Genomic DNA, 18,212 nt, shown 5'->3' with positions numbered 1-18,212 from the left:
CATATAACCATATAAAACATGTCTGGAAGAGAATTCGATTTGGTACTCTATGGAGCCACAGGGTTCACCGGACTCCGTACATGCCAGGTATCATCAGTCGTTCACTGCCGATACAATCGAAAGCTGTGAACCCATGCGTGTTCTTATAAGAGATTTTCAAATGCCTAACCCTCTTCAATAGTACTTGGCGCGCAACTACAAACAAGGCGTGCGCTGGGCCATTGCCGGCCGGAGTGCTTCCAAACTGGAGGAGGTCCGCGAGAAGCTCGTCAACATCGATCCTGGTCTCTCGGTGAGTTGCTGTTGGTCTTTTTTTTTTTTTTTTTTTTTTCTCATGAGCGGAAAATGCTTTGATCTTCATGTCATATATTGCATATCTCACGCATTAACTTACATTGCACCATTTGGTTTTATTATTCTGGCCTTTAATCTACCAGACACTGTCCATTATCCAGGCAGATGCATCCAGCCCAGAGTCGCTTGAGGCCATGGCCGCACGTACAAAGGTCGTCATCAGCACTGTCGGCCCCTTCCTGAAACATGGAGAGCCTTTGGTCGCTGCATGTGTCAAGCAGGGAACTCATTATGTCGATTCCACGGGAGAAACGCCATTTGTTCTCGTAATGTCTATTTCCAATGAAACCTATTTTTTTTTTCTTTTTTTCTTTTTTCTTCCTTTTTATTTTGGGTCGCGACTAACACTGCAATGGCAATGGTAATGGTGTAAATACCTATCGTACCACCGTTGTGATCATTATAGGACATTATCCGAAAGTACCATAAGGAGGCACGCGACAAGAACATCATCCTGGTTCCCGAATGTGGTTTTGACTCTGTGCCATCTGAACTCGGCACCAAGATGTAAGCGGAACTTTTCTTTGTTTCTCTTTTTTTTTTTTTTTTTTTTTTCCCTTCCCCTTTCTTTCTTCGGTGGTGGTGGCGGTGGTAGTGGTGTTCGACTTGATGGTTTGACTGACTCGCCAGGTTCCTCATCTTTCTCCTTACTACAAAAACAAAAAAAGGGTTGTCGACTTTCTACGCAAGGAATACAATCTCCCTACAAAGTCTGTTAAGCTCTCGGTCACGAAGCTGCGCGGTGCCGGTAAATGTTCTTTGGTTTTCAACGCATAACCTTTTGCATTTTCCCAAAGAGAATAAAAAGGTACTCACAGCACCCCTCCCTTGATGATAGTCTCGGGAGGTACGTTGGCTTCGATATGCGAGGTCATGGAGGGCAAGGAGGGTGGGATGAAGGACACGCTGGACCAGAATCAACTCGTTCCCGAGGACGTCGCCTCCAAGGTGGTCCCCGCCAGGATCACCCTGCCCTCCGTCTTTTACGATCACGATTTCAAGGCATGGCAGGCCTTCTTCATCATGTCTTTTGCGAACGAAAAGATCGTCAAGCGTAGTCATGGTCTCGCCGTCGAGGCCGATGGTGTCGGATATGGCCCCGAGTTCACATACAGGTATGTGATGTAGCAGCGCAATTCTTGTCTGGTTTTTTTCTTTTTACAAACTGCTGTCTTGCGTATCCGTACTAATGATCATCGCTTGTGTCATGTTTTTGTTTTGTTTGTTTTTCAGGGAATCCATGTCAGCACCTGGCTTTTTCACCGCAGCGCTCGCGTCACTTGGTATGGGTCTCGGCGGTGCCGCTTTGTCCGTTGGTCCGCTTCGCCGCTTCATTCAGAATCGTATCCTCCCAGCTCCAGGTACCGGTCCCTCGGACGAGAGCATCACCCAGGGCCATTTTACCGTGAAGATCATTGGCGAGAGCAGCCTTCCCGAGAACGTCCCCGCCGATGCCTCCGCCGATGCACTCAAGCCCATCAAGGCCATCGCGACCATCCAAGGAGGCGAACCCGGTTACTCGGAGACCTGTAGGTATCTGGTCGAAGGTGCTCTGTGTCTTGTCCAGAACGAAGATCGCGTCAGGAACGAGAACAAGATCACAGGAGGCGTTCTCACGCCCGCCTACGCCTTTGGACATATCCTCATCGATCGCCTTCGCGCCCAGAACGTCAATCTCACCGTCTCCAAGCTGTAGACTCCGCTTCAAGGAGAATGCACAAATAAATAAATAAATAAATATCAGTTGTGATGAACGAGTCATGCTTCACTGTGGTGATCGATAGGCGTTGTTGTAAGTGCTGGCAGTCTGCTTTTAGCGCTTTATTATTTCACTCCACTAGACTCGGTCGATGATGGCCCGAGTGGATGGAATGATGTGAGTCTCTGTTTCTGTAATGCTTCATGCTTTCTAGCCCGCAATCACTATTCGCCCGACGGATATTACTCCGCGAGGACGACCGACTGACTGATGACGCAATGCTTGGTGTTCTCTCATGCCTCCGATAGTCTCTTCGATCCCTGCTGGTCCCGCTGCCGCTGCCGCTGCCTGTTGCCGCTGCTCTGTCGCTTGGATCTGTTTCACCTCCTGACATTACATCCGCAGCCCTCGATGACCACTGAATTCCCAGATCGCCATCAAAACCCAGACTGCGAGCCAGGTCCGCCTGTCGATCTTCCTCATCATAAAAGTCCGCATACAGCAAATTGGACTGGACATGGTTCTGGAACCGACGCAGCGTCGAGAGCACGACCGCGAGCAAGTTCGTCGTGCGCATACCAAGACTACTATTACTACTGCTATTCGATGTCGAAGTTCCTGTCGATCGTGACTTGATCCTCTGATCCTTATGACAGATATCCTCCGGCATTGGTCGATCCTTTAGTGTTGGCGAAAAATCGACCTGCATCGGGTCAGATGAATAGGGTCGATGAGGGTTGGATCGCTTTCTAGTCTGGAGCCGTTTCAGGGTCTCAAAGGATGCTGCCGACATGTTCTGCTTAACTTGCTGCTGCAGTGATCCTTCGCTGCTGCCGCTATTGTTGTCGGTTGGTACGGATGATTCTGATGCGATAGAGCTCTCAGTCGTAGATTCTTTGATTTCTGCAAAGACTTTTATCGGGCTCAGCTGCAAAAGAAATCAGTCGCAATATGAAAGGGTTTGTTCAATAAAAGATATCATCGAAGCACAATTCCTTCCATGTGTTCTGTTGCAAATACTCACCATAGTCGCTTCACTCATGCTAGCGCCATGTCCATTTGACTGCATTGCTTGCAGGGCCAGCTCAAAGGCGTTAAGCCACCCTATCTTCGCAGGAACCTCCAACACCATGTCGGCCATGTCCTCCATCTCAGATTCATAAATATTAAAGATCGGCCTTTTGGTGACAGCACTTGGGTAGGTAAAAAGAGGTTGCGATCTCGAGGACGAAACTGCCTGATCATCCACACCCCTTGGTCGACTAGACTGCCGTGTCATTGAAGGGCGGGCACCTGTATGCTGCAGATCTGCAATATTCTGGATAACAGCCTGAAATTCAGAGGAAGAGATTCGTCGATGGACTGTGGGTCTTGATCGATACTGTCGAAGCAGAGACGATGCCCTTGAGGACGAGCTCTCCCACCCCCGCTCCGAATCCACATCCGAGTCGAGTTGTGATCTGACACTTCTGGCTGTTGTAAAGTTGCCGGACCCATCGTGAAAGGGCATCTGGTTTTGAAAGGTGTGCTCAACAGCCATATGGTGGGGACTGGCCGCAAAGGATGGCGTCGGGATATTACTCAAAGATATGGCTGTAGAAGAAGCAATGAAGGGAGAGGACGGAGATGGGAGACGACGAAGGACGGGGATGGAGAGTGACAGGTTATCGTCCTCGTCCTCGTGCGACCATACCCCGGGGTCCTCACATTCGCCCACACTGCCAAGACCATCGCTTGTCAGATCAGAGAACCCAAAGATGCTGGCTCCTGTGCTAATAAGATTGGGACCGGGACTGGCGACGACCGACGGAGTCTCTGTGCCAGAGAGGATATCTTCGTACTCATCCGAGGAAACCTCTCTGCTCGTGGCTGCAGCCGTAGTCGTTGCTGTGGTCTTGGGTATAATGGCTAAACCAGGGGGCGAGAGGGATTGGCGATGATGTTGAGCAAGGACAAACTGCCATTCTCTTGTGCGCTGCTGTTGCTGGTCCAGGTACTGCTGTTGTCTTGCTCTGGCACGGGCGCTGGCAGTACTGTTGCTGTTACGGATCGATGTCCATTCATGGTCCGAGGTATTCTCGACAAACTCATCCTCAGGGTAGTGGAGACTGCTACTGCTGCTGTAGGGGTGGTGATTATTATTGTGATGTTGGTGGTGGTGGTGGTGCAGAGAGGTCAGATGGACAGTTGTAGCATGGCTCGTTGCGGCAACAGCAGCAGCAGCAGCAGCAGCAGCTTGTTTCGTGGCCCCAGTTGCAGGTGGTGCGTCATCAGAGTAGGTTGCAGCAATACGCTGATAAGGAGTGCGTTGTTTGTAAGTCGCCATGTTGTGGGTTCAATTGCTTCCTGCTGGAATGTGTCTCTGGATAGCTAGCCAAGGAGGGAGTCGAATGTGAGTGTGTGAGTGTGTGAGTGTGCGGTGTGAAGGGAGAAGAAGGGCAGAGGAGACGGTAATGGTGACGAGGATGAAGGAAGGTAGGAAGGAGGAGGAAGATGATGAAAGAATGGTGGGGCAGCAGGAAAGAAAGAAAAGAGAGGTTGTGCGCAGGAAATGAGGCGATAAAAACGAATGATGAGGTGCGATAACGAATAAGAAAAAAGATAGGGAGCCATAGACTCTTTTCATGCAGCAGAAAGGAAGCCTTCAACAGGGGAGAGGAAGAAGCGGGTGCGGTAGACGACAGCAGGGGGAGACACAAAGATCGTCTTAAGCACGCGAATATCTTGCATGTCCACCCATCACTGCAATCGGCGATAGACAATCCATGCGATATCCACATTCATATCCATCCGCATATCCATCCCTAGGGGTATGTTTAACCCAACCACGGGATTGCTTCCTGCTTGCCTACTTGCCTACTTGCTGCCCATTCAAGAGATCCAAGAGGAACGATGGATAGGGACAAGGGCAGGCAAGGGAGACCCACAGAACGACAAGCAGATATAAATACAACCACCCATCGTACATCGTATATGAATGTCTGCATCTCGTTATTGTTGGTTGCTCATTTTGATACACGCATGACCACAAACAATATCCTTCCCGCGCCTTACCTGTAGCATGTACCCCTTTCGTTCCCAGATCCGTCCTCTGCTACCTTTGATTATTATTCTATTCGATTAGCATGTATATCTCTTTTTCAGAACACACCATGGCGTCTTCTCTCCAAGAGTATGAAAGAAACATGAAAGAAAAAAAAATGATGGCAAAGATACGAATCTGTTCACTCGACCCCAGTCAAATAAATGGTTCCTCGAAAAAGACTTCACAGTTACATCCTTGTTTCTACTTGAAACCGATAATTGCGCTCATACCTCGAGGCAGGCAATCTCAGTATGCAGAAAGTATTGAAACACAGGACGAATAGCAGTGGGTGTAGAGGAGAGAAAAGAGGCATTGCGCTTGGAATTTAAAAAGAAGGGCTGCGTTTTTTGCTGTCACATTTTCAGAGAGCCCTTCTGTGCATTTCGCCCACTTGTATCTCAATTTCTAGCCACGAACAAAAAAAGAATATGTTTCTCCCTCATGAACCCACTACGGTATAGAAGGAGCGCATCGACTAAATCGCATGCCTGACTAGAGACCTGAAAAAAAGGCGGTGATGAAGGAGGTGGTGATGGCGCCGCAGAGGGAATAATCCTATTGAGCATTTGCGACAAAGAAATAGGAAATAACCCTAAAGTGTTCTTATGCTTGTAGAACGCGTCATTCGCATGGAATCGAATGAAATTATATGTCCCCGCTCATCTTTTTTGAGTTAGCATGGGTAGAAAGCTGTACGAAAACGTTCAAGGCGTCCTTTTTGGTAATATATTATGTAATTCCCTCATAAGCACTCAAAGCATAGCCTGCCATATTACTTCAACGCACTTCAAAGCGTTGCTAACAATACAGCTATACTTTGCAGTAAAGGCGCGTTGTCCACATAAAATTCAACATGGGACGTGTCGAGGTGAGCGCGTTGTTGGTGCTCCGCCCGTCGTGACTCGAAATTGGGCACTGACTGAGCAGAACAACAAATGTACCAAAAGACAAAGCCACCTCTTGCTTGTCTTGACCCTCCTTTGACCACTTGACCGCGGTCTTCTTTTACACCATTGAGCTCCCACTGTTACCATGCCCAGTCTAATCTCACCCGCAGAACGCGACTACATCCTCAAGGGAATCGAATGCAACATCAGAGCTGACGGACGCCAGCGACCTGACTACCGGGAAATCACCCTCGAAACGGGCGTTGTCTCTCAGACTAGCGGCTCTGCTCGAGTCCGTATTGCAGGAGGAACCGATGTCCTCGTCAGTGTCAAGGCTGAGATTGGGCCTGTCCAGGTCGATTCAGAGACAGGAGATGGTGCTGATAAAGGACAGATCGTGTGCAGCGTAGAATGGTAAGTATGATACAATCTTTTCTTTTAACTCGGCGTAATTGATCTATACAAAGCTGAACAAAGATACTAACTGGCCTGACCTTCAAACAATCATAGTGCGCCAAGTGCATCGCAACAGTTCGAAGGACGAGGCGCCGACGATCTCAACAATGAACTCACACAAATGATGTCCAGATTCCTCAGCCAAACCACCAATACCAATACCGCAACATCACGCTCTACGACTTCTTCAGGAGGCATCAACCTTTCAAAACTCTGCATCATCCCTGGGCAACAATGCTGGATCCTCTATATCGATGCACTCGTCATGGACTATGGTGGCAATGTCATGGATGCCATTTTCATGGGCGCCCGCGCCGCTATCTTTGATACCCGAATTCCCAAGACCGAGGTCCAGGACCTAGGTGACGGCCAGTTTGAGTTTGAAGTTCTCGATGATGCAGAGGACACAGATATTGTCGACGGCAGGGAAGACATGCCTATCTGCGTCACATTAAACAAGGTACGTACAGCGCAAGATGATACTTTTGGAGGAAGTATGCTATCAGGACCAAATGGAGCATTCAATGTACTAAGCATGCGATCATTACTTGTTTTTTTTTTTTTCCAATTTTGACAATAGATCGGTGCCCGTCATATTGTAGATGCCTCACCACTGGAGGAACTGTGCACAGAAGCACGATTGGCAATTGCTGTGAATCGTTCAGGAGAACTCTGTGGACTGCAAAAGGGTCAGGACGGAGGAATCGAACCCAGTCTGTTGCTCGAAATGATACAATTTGGCAAAACAACAGGCCAGACCTTAATTAAACAATTGGATGCCAAGATCAAAAATGAGGCAGATGCCGACCTCGCAAGGAGACAACGCGGCGAACCACTCCACAAGTTGGGCTTCTTTGCACAATAACATCCAGATCAAACAAACATACATCAGGACCAATGTCATAATAAAACACGCATTCAATTCAGTTTGAAGAAACAGGATGCCCTCCATAATTCATGGTGGGCATCAACACATTTTTCTTATTGGGCAGTGGTGTTCGAAATGGGGTAAAAAAAAAAGAAAAAAGACAAAAAAAAAAAAAAAAAGCCAGGATGGAATGCTCCTGACAGGCCATCGTCCCTTGATAGACCCTCATCATGCTTCATTCGCCCAATTACCCTCGTTCAAAACGCTATCTGAATAAAATAAAGAAAGAGACAAAACTAGAAACCGCTTTTGTAGAGTACAGGAAACGAAAATGAACCCCAAACCATAGTCTTCGGAAGAGAAAAAAGTAAATGTACAAGAACAAGAACATTAAAATCACCGAAAACCTGTACAATTGATACCGAAAGAAAGGAACAAAAAAAAAAAAAAAAAAAAGGGGGGGGGGGGGAGAATGAAAGAAATAAAGAAAGGAAAGGAGAAAGCGACCTTGCGGCGGCAGAAATGTTTGACAGAATAACAATAAAAAAAATAGTAACGAACGGCGCTAGCGACGCGGTTGCTGCAATCGTTGCTGATGCTGATGGAACTGCTGCTGCTGATACTGCTGCTGCACCTGTTGCTGCTGCTGCTGCTGCTGCTGCTGGAAGTTCTGGTGGTGGCTTTGGTGCTGCTGATACTGTTGATGCTGTTGATATTGCTGACGCTGCTGCTGTTGTGGAAAGTTCTGATGGTGGTTCTGATGCTGCTGTTGTTGCTGGAACTGCTGTTGCTGTTGGGTATGCTTTTGCTGTTCTTCGTGCTCATTGTCATCAAGAGCAGAAGGCGCGACATACAGACTCTTGTCAATGACGGGAGGAATGGCCTGGATCTCAGTTCCGAGCTCTTGCTCAATCTTGTACAGGTTGAAGCGATCTTCGTACGTGATCAGATTGATGGCTAGACCCAAATGACCAAAACGACCACTGCGTCCGATACGATGAAGATAGGTCTCGGCGTTCTTGGGAAAATCAAAGTTGATGACGACGTTGACAGCCTGAATGTCGATACCACGAGTCAAGAGATCAGAGCAGACCAAGTTGCGGCAAACCCCGTTCCTGAAATCATGGAAAACTCTGTTACGGTGCGACTGCAGCATTTTTGCGTGGGAGTAGAAGCAAGAGTATCCGAGCTCTGTAATCTTTTTCGCCAGTAGCTCCACGCGATTAGTCGAGTTGCAGAAGATGATGGATTGATTGATTTGGAGCTAGAAGCCAAGCGAAAAGTATGAGCAATAATGAGTATTTATCCATCAGGATCTAGGGCTCGCGGGTGTTGAGCAACAACCAGAACGCGCAGAGGAGGCATACCTTGGAGAAGAGAGTGTTGAGGCAATGGACCTTTTGGCGCTCCTCCACGAAGGCATAGTACTGGGTAACGCCACGCAATGTCAACTCGTCCATCAGGTTGATCTCGTAGGGCTTGACCATATGTTTATCCTACAGATTTCAAGGTAAAAATGCCATTAGAAGTTAAGAATACAATAAGCTGCCTCGACTCCCAGCGCAAAAGTCATGCCATGATATATTTACCTTGAAGGTCTTGACGATCATAGGAAAGGTAGCACTATAGAGCATGACCTGGCGTTCTTTTGGGAGATATGTGAGCAACTGCTCGATGACAGGTGTGAACTCGGGGCTGAGAAGCTTATCGGCCTCGTCCATCACGAAGGTCGCGCACTCGCTGAGATCAGCGACACCCTTTCCAGCCAGGTCCAGGATGCGACCAGGTGTGCCGACGATAATGTGGACGGCCTCACCGAGACGCATGATGTCGTCCTTGAGAGTGGTGCCTCCTGTGGTGACCATGACCTGAACTCCCATGTGCTTGCCCAGGGTCTTGCAGACCTGAGCGGTTTGAAGGGCCAGTTCGCGCGTGGGAACGAGGAGGAGTGCCTGGACCTTGTTCTTTTTCAGGTTGACCTTCTCAAGCGAGGGAATAACAAAGGCTGCTGTCTTGCCGGTGCCGTTCTTGGCTCGAGCAAGGATGTCTCTTCCTGCAAGAGCAATGGGTATGGACTCTTCCTGAATAGGAGACGGGCGCTCGAATCCAGCCTCGAAAATTCCCATCAAGAGCTCGCGCTTCAAGAAATAGTCTTCAAACTCGTTGCCCTTGGTCGCGGTGACATCCTGTGGACAAAACGTACCATGCACAACAGTAACCTCGTCGTTAGGAGCTGCTGCAACATTACGATGAACGAAACAATAGAAGAAAAAAGAGGCGCGTTCAACCAGAGCGTTTTCATTCTCGCCCGCCTTGTTATTGTTTGGTCCTTGACGCCAACACTGAGACCAACGCTGAGACCAACACCGAGGAACGCGTGTATGGGCCATGTGAGTAGGGAACGTACCTCAGTTTGTGGGCGGGAATCCTTTGTGGGCAAATCGAGCTGCTTTTTCCAGCTGTCGTTCTCGTGCCTGCAAGCATGCAAAGACAAAGAGATTGTTATGGACCAATGCATGACACAGCACTACCTACAGAGAGCGATCGATCATTCTTCCATGGGCAACTGTAAACTTACGCCATATGCTGTTGCTGGTTGGCGGCCATTGGGCGGTGTTGGGTGGATGAAAAATAGAGGGATAGCAAGGGTGTTTGATCAGGTCAACACGACGAGACTAAGGGAAACAAGGGTCGCGTGTGAAATAAGAGTGAAAAGAAGGGCAGGAGTAGCGTAGGTCGAGTGCCTCTGTGATCAGTTGAATGTGTGAGCTACTGCTAGTGTTGGTGTTGGTGCTGGTGTTGCCGGTGTTGATTAGGGTGGGTTGCGTTGATGGTTGGGTGATGAGGTGGTTGATGGAGTGGTTGAAAAGATCTTTTTGTTGTGTGCGAATATGGTTGTGGGTGGGGTGTGGAGTACGTCAGGTCAAGGGAGCGCGAGAGAGGCCCTTAATCATCGTTACAGTCGTATCTGACGCGTTGCGAACGCGTTTCTTTTTTTTTTTTTTTTTTGTTTTATACATACGCAGTGCGTTCGTTCCTTTAAAAAATAAATAAATAACGTCCATACGTCCCGATATGCGTTATATGAATAGAAAAACATGCAGCTCATTCATATCGAAAGCAAGCATCACCCCTGCTCCTCCTAGACTAGACTAACCTCCTCCTCTTTGATCATCGCACCGAACTCTTCCATTCAATGACTCACTCTTCTTACACCTGCCACCCATCCATGGAACGTGACCCACTTCTACTGTTGCTTTGTCCAGGTCTGCAACGCTCCTTGCTTCTTTTGTCTTGTCACTTAATCCAGATCGCCTTGGAGGTCTCAAGCGCCTTCGTCTACCAGGACTCATTCGCCTAGCCTCATTACCATCCCGGATACTATCTCCACCTCAGCAGTTCAATGCAAAGGATAGTGTCCCCATAATGGGGCCTGAAGGTTAGCGCAGGACATGTACTCTGCCTATGCCATTAGATATATCTCTTGGATCGAGAACAAAGCTGGTCGAAAAACTGGAGAACGAGAGCCGTCATTAGCATCAGTATGTCCGCAGGCGACGTTGGACTGGTGGACGTACGAGTTCTGATCAAAATCAGGTTCGGTAGTTCTGTACAATGAAAATTGGCGGCGCCATAAATACCCGAAAACGCGAACCCGGTCTATATCCGCTGCCATCGATTGATGAAAAATAGAACACAAAAAGGTCCACAATAAACCGTAGTCAACTGATCGTAGAGCGTTATCGTCGGTTTTCCTACGAGGCGATGTTAAGAGGCAGTGTGAATATAGACTTTTTTGCGGGCAGGGGTCCAAGTCAAGTACAGGATGAGACACTCAACTCTTTTCAGGACAAGAAGTAAGGTTACAGCTGCTCCTTGAGCTTCTCATCGAAGGAAGCGAAGACATCGAGCAGCATGATTGTTACCAAAATAAATGAATACTACTTGGATAGGGAACCTACTCATGAATACATCGCATGCAATGCTCGAGGATACACCCAGGGATGCACCCGGGGATGCATCTACTCTCGATGCAGCCCTTCGGCGTCCTGGTTAGCGGATAAGCGCGCATGTGCGGTTGTCGCGTGGATCCAGTTTTTTCTCAGGGCATCTTTTCTATTCGCCGGAGCGATTTTTTTTAAGTTACAATTTTTTTTCCTTCTCTGCTTCCTTTTTTTTTTTTTTTTCCTTCTCAACCGATTGCCGCTTCTCCCCCGTTTCGATATTCCGTCACCGTCAAAAAGTCGAACCTGAACCCGAATCAAGCAATTCCTGATCAGATCGAAGCGCTTGAAGATGTCCTATCAATCGAGTGCCTTTGCAGCTCTTGTTCCTTTCCTGCTGATACTCTCAGCGGGGTTCCTTGCCGTTGTCGAGGCTCAGAAGCAACAGGCAAGTGAGCAGACCCGATTCAGGTTCCAAGGATGCAGGCCCGCCTCAATCAAGCACATAGTCGTCTTTGGCGACTCTTTCAGCGATAACGGCAATGTCTTTGAGCTCTCTCACGGGTCCTGGCCGCGCTCAGCCTTCTACTATGACGGTCGATTCTCTAATGGACCCGTCTGGGGAGACTATGTAGGGAACACTCCAGCGATCTCTATGAACACTACCAAGTATCAAAAAATCGGTTCTAACAAGTTCTTTTATCCATGCGGATATTCATAGATCTCGATGGACGGACGGATCAACATGACGAACTATGCATTTGGTGGAGCGACTACGGACTCTGAGACGGTACAGGGATACTCTGGAGCAAACGGCGATATCCCCGTTCCCGGATTCATTCAGCAGATCGAGGACTACTATCTCCAGGATGATTATGCCCCACACACCCAAGAGATGAATTCGACCCTGTTTGTGATCAATTTTCAGGGCAATGATTTCTACTTTAACTCGACCATTGACACACAAACGGTACTGGCGAACATTGAACGGGGTATCGACCGGCTCGTTGATTTGGGCGGCAGACATCTGGTTGTGGTTGAGAATATTGATTCGGGACGGCTGCCTTGCTACCAGAGGAACTCAACGTTATCGAAGCTAAAGAGTGCACAGTCCAGGAAGCAACATACTGAATACCGGGATCTGATGCAGAGACTTGCTGAGAAGCATGGTCGCCAGGCAAGGACAGGCAGCAGTGTTTTCTACAACTGTATGGATAGCAACAGCAATAGTGCTGTGGGAAAAAAGGTCAACATTGCGTTCTTTGATCTGTTTGCGCTCTTTGAGCGACTTTATGAGGGCCGTCAGTTGAAGCGAATGGGTATCAGCGATGTGGTCCATGGGTGTGTGAACGAGGATGCGACAAAGACATGCAGTGATCCCGGAAGGCACTTTTACTCTGACCTGTTTCATCCCTCGACCAAGGTCCACCGTGAGGTTGCGAATGGTCTCCTTCAGTTGCTGTAAAAAAAGACGCGGAACCGAGGCGGGAAACCATGCGCGAATATGACTAAATAAAACTAAATGGTTTTCTTTTCATCCATCGCAACGGCTCTTCTTCGTTCTACAACACGGATCAACATATGAACAAGGGGCGAGAAGAGACGGAGAAGCCCACGCGCTTGATAAGCCCATTGGCGAGATGAGATGATAGGAGGAGTTGAGCAAGTGCGGTTTCCTCTATGATGCAGTGGCTGATCAGGTATGCTGGCTGGGATATGCCATTTGCTGTTGGCCATGGGTGTGTATCACAAGTGAGGCCCAAGCGGAACAAATGCTCTTTCCCACCCTCTTTCATTCTTTTTCTTTCCTTAACCCCTTCGTTGATCCTCATTCAACTCCATCCATTCCTTCTTTCCTTCCTCCTTTCCTTTCTTCCTTCTCCCTTCTTCCTTCGCTCCAAGGAAAGATCCACAGTCAACCACAGTACCCTTTCACTCGTGTCGTTCACTCCTTCGGCTTCTTCACCGCCGCTTTTTTCAAATAGTCTACACACGTATCCAAAGCGCCACTATTTCTTCCTCAACTTCTTCGATCTTTTCTACAAGACTCAGACACCAAGCATGCTAGCGGGGGACCGTCCTCTGCCTTCCAAGACCACGAGCCGTAACAGCTTCCATGGCGAGCCTAGTCCTGTCTCGAGCCATGATCATACCAGAGTCAAGGCCAAGAGACTGACCCATCAGCCCTTTACCGCCCAAAGCCCCTTCGGCTCAGCTCCACCACCCTCCTCGCAGTCGCAGCTCCAGCAGACCCCTGTCCATTCGGGACATCGACCGGTATCCACAGCATCAGGAGCACGACTATCTACGTCGTCTGAATCTGCGCTCGCAAAGGAGAAAGAGTTCATGGCCAACACCAGAATCCTGGCTATGTCCAATTTGATCGACTCCTTCACCTCGGCCTCACACCATACCAAGCAGGGATGCTACAGCAAACAGCTCAAAATCATCGGCACAGCTTCGACGTCTCCCTCAGTAACAGGAGCAGAACTGGATTTGACAGTAAAAGTAACAACTACTGTGTTATTCCACCCATCGACATCGATGACTATACGACGTGGTTTCAAAATCGAGAGTAATACTCATAACTGGATCTCCTTTTTTTATTTTATTATTATTACCACCTTCTTTACCTGCAGATCCACGTCATTGAAAACACATGGACAACATGTCCGTTGCTACCGTCCTCGACCATCCTTCACCGCTGGAAGGTCACGCACCTCGGCACGTCCAGCCAGGCCGACAGCGGTTCCGTACTTGAGGATATTGCATCCGACCTTGGTATGAAGATTCGGTCAATGCTCTAGTACCTTGGTGGCATCATGCGCTCGGTGGTGCGTTATTCAATGTTGTAGGATTACTAACAAATATCGTTCGTCCCTGATTCGCGGCATATACAGTGTACTCCAAGGACGACAAGGATTCCTCGTGGGTCCATTCAATGGAAAGGACAGAGACAATCTCGCCAGCGCCTTCACCTACATACGATCAGCAATCGAGGCGGCCACTTTCGACATCCTCCGTATCGTCCTTCTCAGCAACTATTCGCGCGCCGCGGACACACGTGGCAGTTCTGTCGAATGCTCTTTGCTTCGTCGCTAACAGGGCAGGTGATTACCTTGTGCAGTTATCAATACATATCCCATTCGTGGAAAGTACAGGTTCTCGGGGCATTCATCTTTCCCTTATCCCAAAGTGCCGAAGCAACTTTATCAAATTCCGGGTTCAACCTGACGGAACGACAGATAAGGACGAAGGAGACTTGGTGAAGGATGTCGATACAGTAAATAACCAAGGAGTGCCCAAGGAGATCACTAAGGATGCCAGCAACGGGTTCGAATTCAACATATATCCAGAAGTTGTGTCCTTGGACGAGGCTCACCTGAACCCAGATTCGGACGAGGATGCACAATTCTGGCTGGAAGCACAGGAGCTTATGGTGGGGCGGGATCAGTTTGTTGGAAAGCTGGTGGCAAGCGACGGAAACAAAAAGACAGCTACATTATCCGAATCATCAACAGATGAGTCGATGCAGAGACAGGGTGATGCAGCTGCAAAAAGCAGGTTTGAAATCGCAGGATGTTTCACGCCGAGCTCGTCCTTGCATGTGTCCTGGATATCTCAAGGTGCCACGGATTTCGTCCAGAGTGTTGAGCAAGAGTTGACAGTTCACATTATGGGCCTCCCTGATCAAACAAAGTCATCGGCACTGTTGCAGCATCGTAAGAGAAAGGACCCAGAAGACAGCCACGCGATTGACCATACGGACCAGGAGGAGGATCCGGTGGAGTACGAGCATCTCGAAATGGACGACGGCGATTTGATTATCACAGTCGATAACACAATGGCGGTCAATATCCAGAAGTTGGGGTGGAAGCAACCATTCATGGATCTCACCATTCACATCTCCGACAATCTGTCCGGACAGAGCAACGACATAACGCTTCTTGACATCAGCGGTGATGCCGTACAGAATTGGGAAGCCGTTGAAGCGATTCAGTCCGATAATCTGGGACAATCATCTGCCCTTGAACTCGATAATCTGGACAAGGAACCCGTCGCAGACCCTGGATCACATTCGCCTTCAATATATCGAGTTTGGCTCTTTGCAGGTACTGAGGGTATGGTGGATATTCATGTCAGCATTTGTGTTGCACAGGCTGTGTCTGTTGGCTATGGCAAAGATATTACCTGTCTCATCCCCAGGTTCCAGGTCCAAGGCGTGAGTGAGGACAAGGGTCGAATCCACGTTCACACAAACAACGATCTTGTTGTTCAGCGGTGCATCGCTCGCAATGTGGAGTCATCCCCGCTTGACAGCCACTCTCCGCTCGACGACGGGTCATCAACAAGACATCAGCCTGTTTTACATTTCCATTACCAATCCTTCGAATATCGGCTTGCGGTTATTGCTCAACGATACCAGGCATTGGCTCGAATCGCTAGGATCGAACGAGTCCGGGCAGAAATCGGTGTCAGCAGCCAGCAACAGCCAGGGTTTGCAAGGATTGTGCTCTCGAACATTGTGTTGCCGCAACAGGATGATCCCTATCTTCGGGTATATCAACTTGACGGCGCAGAAGTTTGGAGTGTGCTCGTGAATGGAAAGCCGTGCTTAAAATCGATACAGTTTACGGATCGGAAATCTGCAGGACAGCGGACAGTCCTGATTCCTATCGAGGAGTCTGTAGAGAGCGAGAGCCCACATCAGGTCGAGATCAGCTATGGGTTCAACACGCTCGACCGTGAACATGAGGAGGATCTGGACGAGGAGGCTGTGATGTCGACGATCAAGCTGGTTGTCCCTGGATTTAGTCTACCAGTGGGTGAATATGTGGTCGTCGCTAACTTGCCTAAGCTAGACGAAGGTACTAGCTTGTCTGCGAACGTGGAATTAGATCATTGGCGGATGAACGAGTGATAACTCATAGGTTCTGTTTTTTTGCTCACTAGATATGGACTACGGTGAGCCATCAGGAGATTTTGAGATTACGTCGAGGGTTGGTTTAGTAGGCCAGCGAAAAACCATCACATATGGTGCGTATATGACCCTCGGTCGACCCAAGCTCTCTATCAAGACCGTCAAGGGTGCAGTCCGGACTCGCGTAGAACAGGACCAGCATACGGAATCAACAAGAATGGCTGATCAAAACTCGACTACCCAGCTGGAGCAGATTGGCAGGAGTAACGTTCATGCATCTGTGGTTGTCCATGACCCTCAACAACCGCCGTTCAATGCCGGGATTGCCACCGCACAGCAGGCCAGTCAGAGACATCCACAACAGCCTCTGGAGCTGCAGAACCCCCAGGCAGAGCAGGGACTTGATGGAGAGATTCTTCCTATATTAAGCGCGCGAGCGAATGGTGGGGCTGAGGGTGGAGCTGGAGTGGGACCAGGACAGACATCGAATCTCTCGCCGCAGGTTGGATCACCGGCTCTGTTGCAATCGGGCGGTCGGATGGCATTCTCTACTCGCGAGCCGTTCTTTTTGAAGACACTATCGTTTGCACAGATGCAACATCTGGTCAGAATGTGGTGGAAACAGATCATGGCACCGGTGGCAGCTCTGGCTTTAGTAATCATGATCATCAACGTTGCAGCGTTCCAGGATACGAAATCGACGTCGCTAGATCTGGTGAATATACCGGCCTGGCGACGGCCATTTGCTGTGATTGGGCGGCTATGGCATGATTCTTCTGTTACACAGAGGTATTTGACGAGCAATGGCGAGTTTGATGGGTTTATGGACGACCTTATCTTTTCGGAGAAGACTGTAACAGTTGCAGAGCCAGGTCCAGTGAAGACGATGCCAATTGAGGAGGACGCACCAGCGATAGAAGCAACACAGGAGCTGGAGGCTCTACCACGACCCGATGGAGGTCATGAAGATCAGCTTAGCGCAGATGACCAGGAAGAGGATAAGGGCGAAGAGGATGGTACGCGGCCAGAATCCGCTGGACTGATGAAGTTAATTGAAACCCTGAAACGTATTGCAAATGGCTTCAAGTCCTGAGACTGGTGTCGAACCAAGGCAGCAAGGAGTAAAGAGGGGTTTGTTGCTTGCTTGAACGTATTGTCTCCGTTCACTCTTTCGTTTACTTTGCACATTGCCCTATTTGCACCAACACAACCAATAAAAAGCGGTGCCTGGATTTGCCTCCCCACGTGGCACAGAAATGATAAAAATATCTGGTCGTTGTTGTACGCCTTGGGCAACAACTCTGTACAGACACAAGGCAGACAAATATTCGTAGACGGCAGACGATATCAAAATGGGACAAAAAAAAGCTGTTCCTCCAGGGTATAGATATGGGCGCGAAGTGTATAGTAAGATAGTCCAAGAGGAGGTCAAGGCGATGGGCAAGACGAGGTTCTAGATGAACTGAAGAGTGAGGGATGCTCACAAGTTGCAACCATAACCACTACTACAGCCATCCAGCCGCCCTTACAACAACAAAAGAGTGTCAGAAGAGCAGTTGAAGCAGCGACAGAGCCAAACACGAACAGATAAATACTCAGACATACGAAGATGCCAATGCCGATGCCCATGTTCCTGTTTAATGTTCTGCATGCGTAGACTAATGTATGCGAGAAAAATGAATTGTATTAGTGAGCAGAGAAGGGCAGGTATTCGAAAAGAGAGTCGATGAGAGCACCGACCAGGCAACCGCAAACACTAGCAATACTGGCAGGTCGTGGACACACTTGTAGCATGCTTCCTGCGGGGCATGAGAACTCAGTGGAAGGCATTAACCCTTGGAATGGTGGCAGAGGACGTGCTTTGCCTGTCAAACACATCTACATCCCACTGGGACCAAATAGTGGATTGCATCGAGTATTGTGCTGTACAGTTTTGTGCACATGCTTGTTATACTTCTGTGTTCGAGAAAGATAACTCGGATGGTAGCCCGATTCAGC

At 48.8% G+C, this 18,212-nt stretch overlaps 6 protein-coding genes across 6 annotated transcripts; 4 read left to right on the top strand and 2 right to left on the bottom strand.

The window, feature by feature from the left end:
- Nucleotides 1–18: 18 nt before the first annotated feature.
- On the top strand, nt 19–2,050 carry BC939DRAFT_505102 (putative saccharopine dehydrogenase; the record flags this gene model as incomplete). The annotated part of the gene is made up of 7 exons (XM_051560616.1): nt 19–87; nt 182–292; nt 438–620; nt 761–861; nt 1,023–1,102; nt 1,193–1,469; nt 1,588–2,050. The coding sequence occupies 7 exons, from the start codon at nt 19–21 to the stop codon at nt 2,048–2,050; spliced, it is 1,284 nt and encodes a 427-aa protein (XP_051409984.1).
- A 133-nt stretch (nt 2,051–2,183) lies between these two features.
- Nucleotides 2,184–4,379, bottom strand: BC939DRAFT_478992 (uncharacterized protein; the record flags this gene model as incomplete). Its single annotated transcript, XM_051558810.1, has 2 exons — nt 2,184–2,981; nt 3,078–4,379. 2 exons carry the CDS (start codon nt 4,377–4,379, stop codon nt 2,184–2,186), a joined length of 2,100 nt encoding a protein of 699 aa, XP_051409983.1.
- A 1,743-nt stretch (nt 4,380–6,122) lies between these two features.
- Nucleotides 6,123–7,405, top strand: BC939DRAFT_413245 (ribosomal protein S5 domain 2-type protein). The gene is made up of 3 exons (XM_051552959.1): nt 6,123–6,439; nt 6,536–6,941; nt 7,062–7,405. The coding sequence occupies exons 1-3, from the start codon at nt 6,171–6,173 to the stop codon at nt 7,344–7,346; spliced, it is 960 nt and encodes a 319-aa protein (XP_051409982.1). The 5' UTR covers nt 6,123–6,170; the 3' UTR covers nt 7,347–7,405.
- A 472-nt stretch (nt 7,406–7,877) lies between these two features.
- Nucleotides 7,878–10,221, bottom strand: BC939DRAFT_236251 (ATP-dependent RNA helicase DHH1). Its single transcript, XM_051550907.1, has 5 exons — nt 9,928–10,221; nt 9,757–9,823; nt 8,939–9,535; nt 8,717–8,845; nt 7,878–8,613 (listed from the first exon to the last, which is right to left on the bottom strand). The coding sequence occupies exons 1-5, from the start codon at nt 9,954–9,956 to the stop codon at nt 7,915–7,917; spliced, it is 1,521 nt and encodes a 506-aa protein (XP_051409981.1). The 5' UTR covers nt 9,957–10,221; the 3' UTR covers nt 7,878–7,914.
- A 1,315-nt stretch (nt 10,222–11,536) lies between these two features.
- BC939DRAFT_530679 (GDSL lipase/esterase) lies at nt 11,537–12,789 on the top strand. The gene is made up of 2 exons (XM_051561581.1): nt 11,537–11,924; nt 12,015–12,789. The coding sequence occupies exons 1-2, from the start codon at nt 11,646–11,648 to the stop codon at nt 12,756–12,758; spliced, it is 1,023 nt and encodes a 340-aa protein (XP_051409980.1). The 5' UTR covers nt 11,537–11,645; the 3' UTR covers nt 12,759–12,789.
- A 298-nt stretch (nt 12,790–13,087) lies between these two features.
- BC939DRAFT_494681 (uncharacterized protein) lies at nt 13,088–17,473 on the top strand. Its single transcript, XM_051559609.1, has 4 exons — nt 13,088–13,801; nt 13,933–14,074; nt 14,194–16,161; nt 16,247–17,473. Exons 1-4 carry the CDS (start codon nt 13,355–13,357, stop codon nt 17,305–17,307), a joined length of 3,618 nt encoding a protein of 1,205 aa, XP_051409979.1. The 5' UTR covers nt 13,088–13,354; the 3' UTR covers nt 17,308–17,473.
- Nucleotides 17,474–18,212: the final 739 nt, after the last annotated feature.

Source organism: Gamsiella multidivaricata, assembly GCF_025024155.1.
Source record: "Gamsiella multidivaricata strain RSA 2152 chromosome Unknown BC939scaffold_53, whole genome shotgun sequence".
NCBI lineage: Eukaryota > Fungi > Mortierellomycota > Mortierellomycetes > Mortierellales > Mortierellaceae > Gamsiella > Gamsiella multidivaricata.
Note: the sequence above shows the minus strand (reverse complement) of the source record. Positions and strands in the feature narration are given on the sequence as shown.

What these genes read in the sequence shown, in the direction of transcription:
- BC939DRAFT_530679 (XM_051561581.1), top strand. Translation starts at nt 11,646, where the DNA reads ATGTCCTATCAATCGAGTGCCTTTGCAGCTCTTGTTCCTTTCCTGCTG. An exon ending in GACCCGTCTGGGGAGACTAT is followed by an intron (nt 11,925 to 12,014) that starts GTAGGGAACACT and finishes GGATATTCATAG; the next exon opens with ATCTCGATGGACGGACGGAT.
- BC939DRAFT_413245 (XM_051552959.1), top strand. Translation starts at nt 6,171, where the DNA reads ATGCCCAGTCTAATCTCACCCGCAGAACGCGACTACATCCTCAAGGGA. An exon ending in ATCGTGTGCAGCGTAGAATG is followed by an intron (nt 6,440 to 6,535) that starts GTAAGTATGATA and finishes AAACAATCATAG; the next exon opens with TGCGCCAAGTGCATCGCAAC. An exon ending in TCTGCGTCACATTAAACAAG is followed by an intron (nt 6,942 to 7,061) that starts GTACGTACAGCG and finishes TTTTGACAATAG; the next exon opens with ATCGGTGCCCGTCATATTGT.
- BC939DRAFT_236251 (XM_051550907.1), bottom strand. Translation starts at nt 9,956, where the DNA reads ATGGCCGCCAACCAGCAACAGCATATGGC. An exon ending in AACCAGCAACAGCATATGGC is followed by an intron (nt 9,824 to 9,927) that starts GTAAGTTTACAG and finishes GCATGCTTGCAG; the next exon opens with GCACGAGAACGACAGCTGGA. An exon ending in ATTCCCGCCCACAAACTGAG is followed by an intron (nt 9,536 to 9,756) that starts GTACGTTCCCTA and finishes TTTTGTCCACAG; the next exon opens with GATGTCACCGCGACCAAGGG.
- BC939DRAFT_494681 (XM_051559609.1), top strand. Translation starts at nt 13,355, where the DNA reads ATGCTAGCGGGGGACCGTCCTCTGCCTTCCAAGACCACGAGCCGTAAC. An exon ending in AACTGGATTTGACAGTAAAA is followed by an intron (nt 13,802 to 13,932) that starts GTAACAACTACT and finishes CTTTACCTGCAG; the next exon opens with ATCCACGTCATTGAAAACAC. An exon ending in GGATATTGCATCCGACCTTG is followed by an intron (nt 14,075 to 14,193) that starts GTATGAAGATTC and finishes CGGCATATACAG; the next exon opens with TGTACTCCAAGGACGACAAG.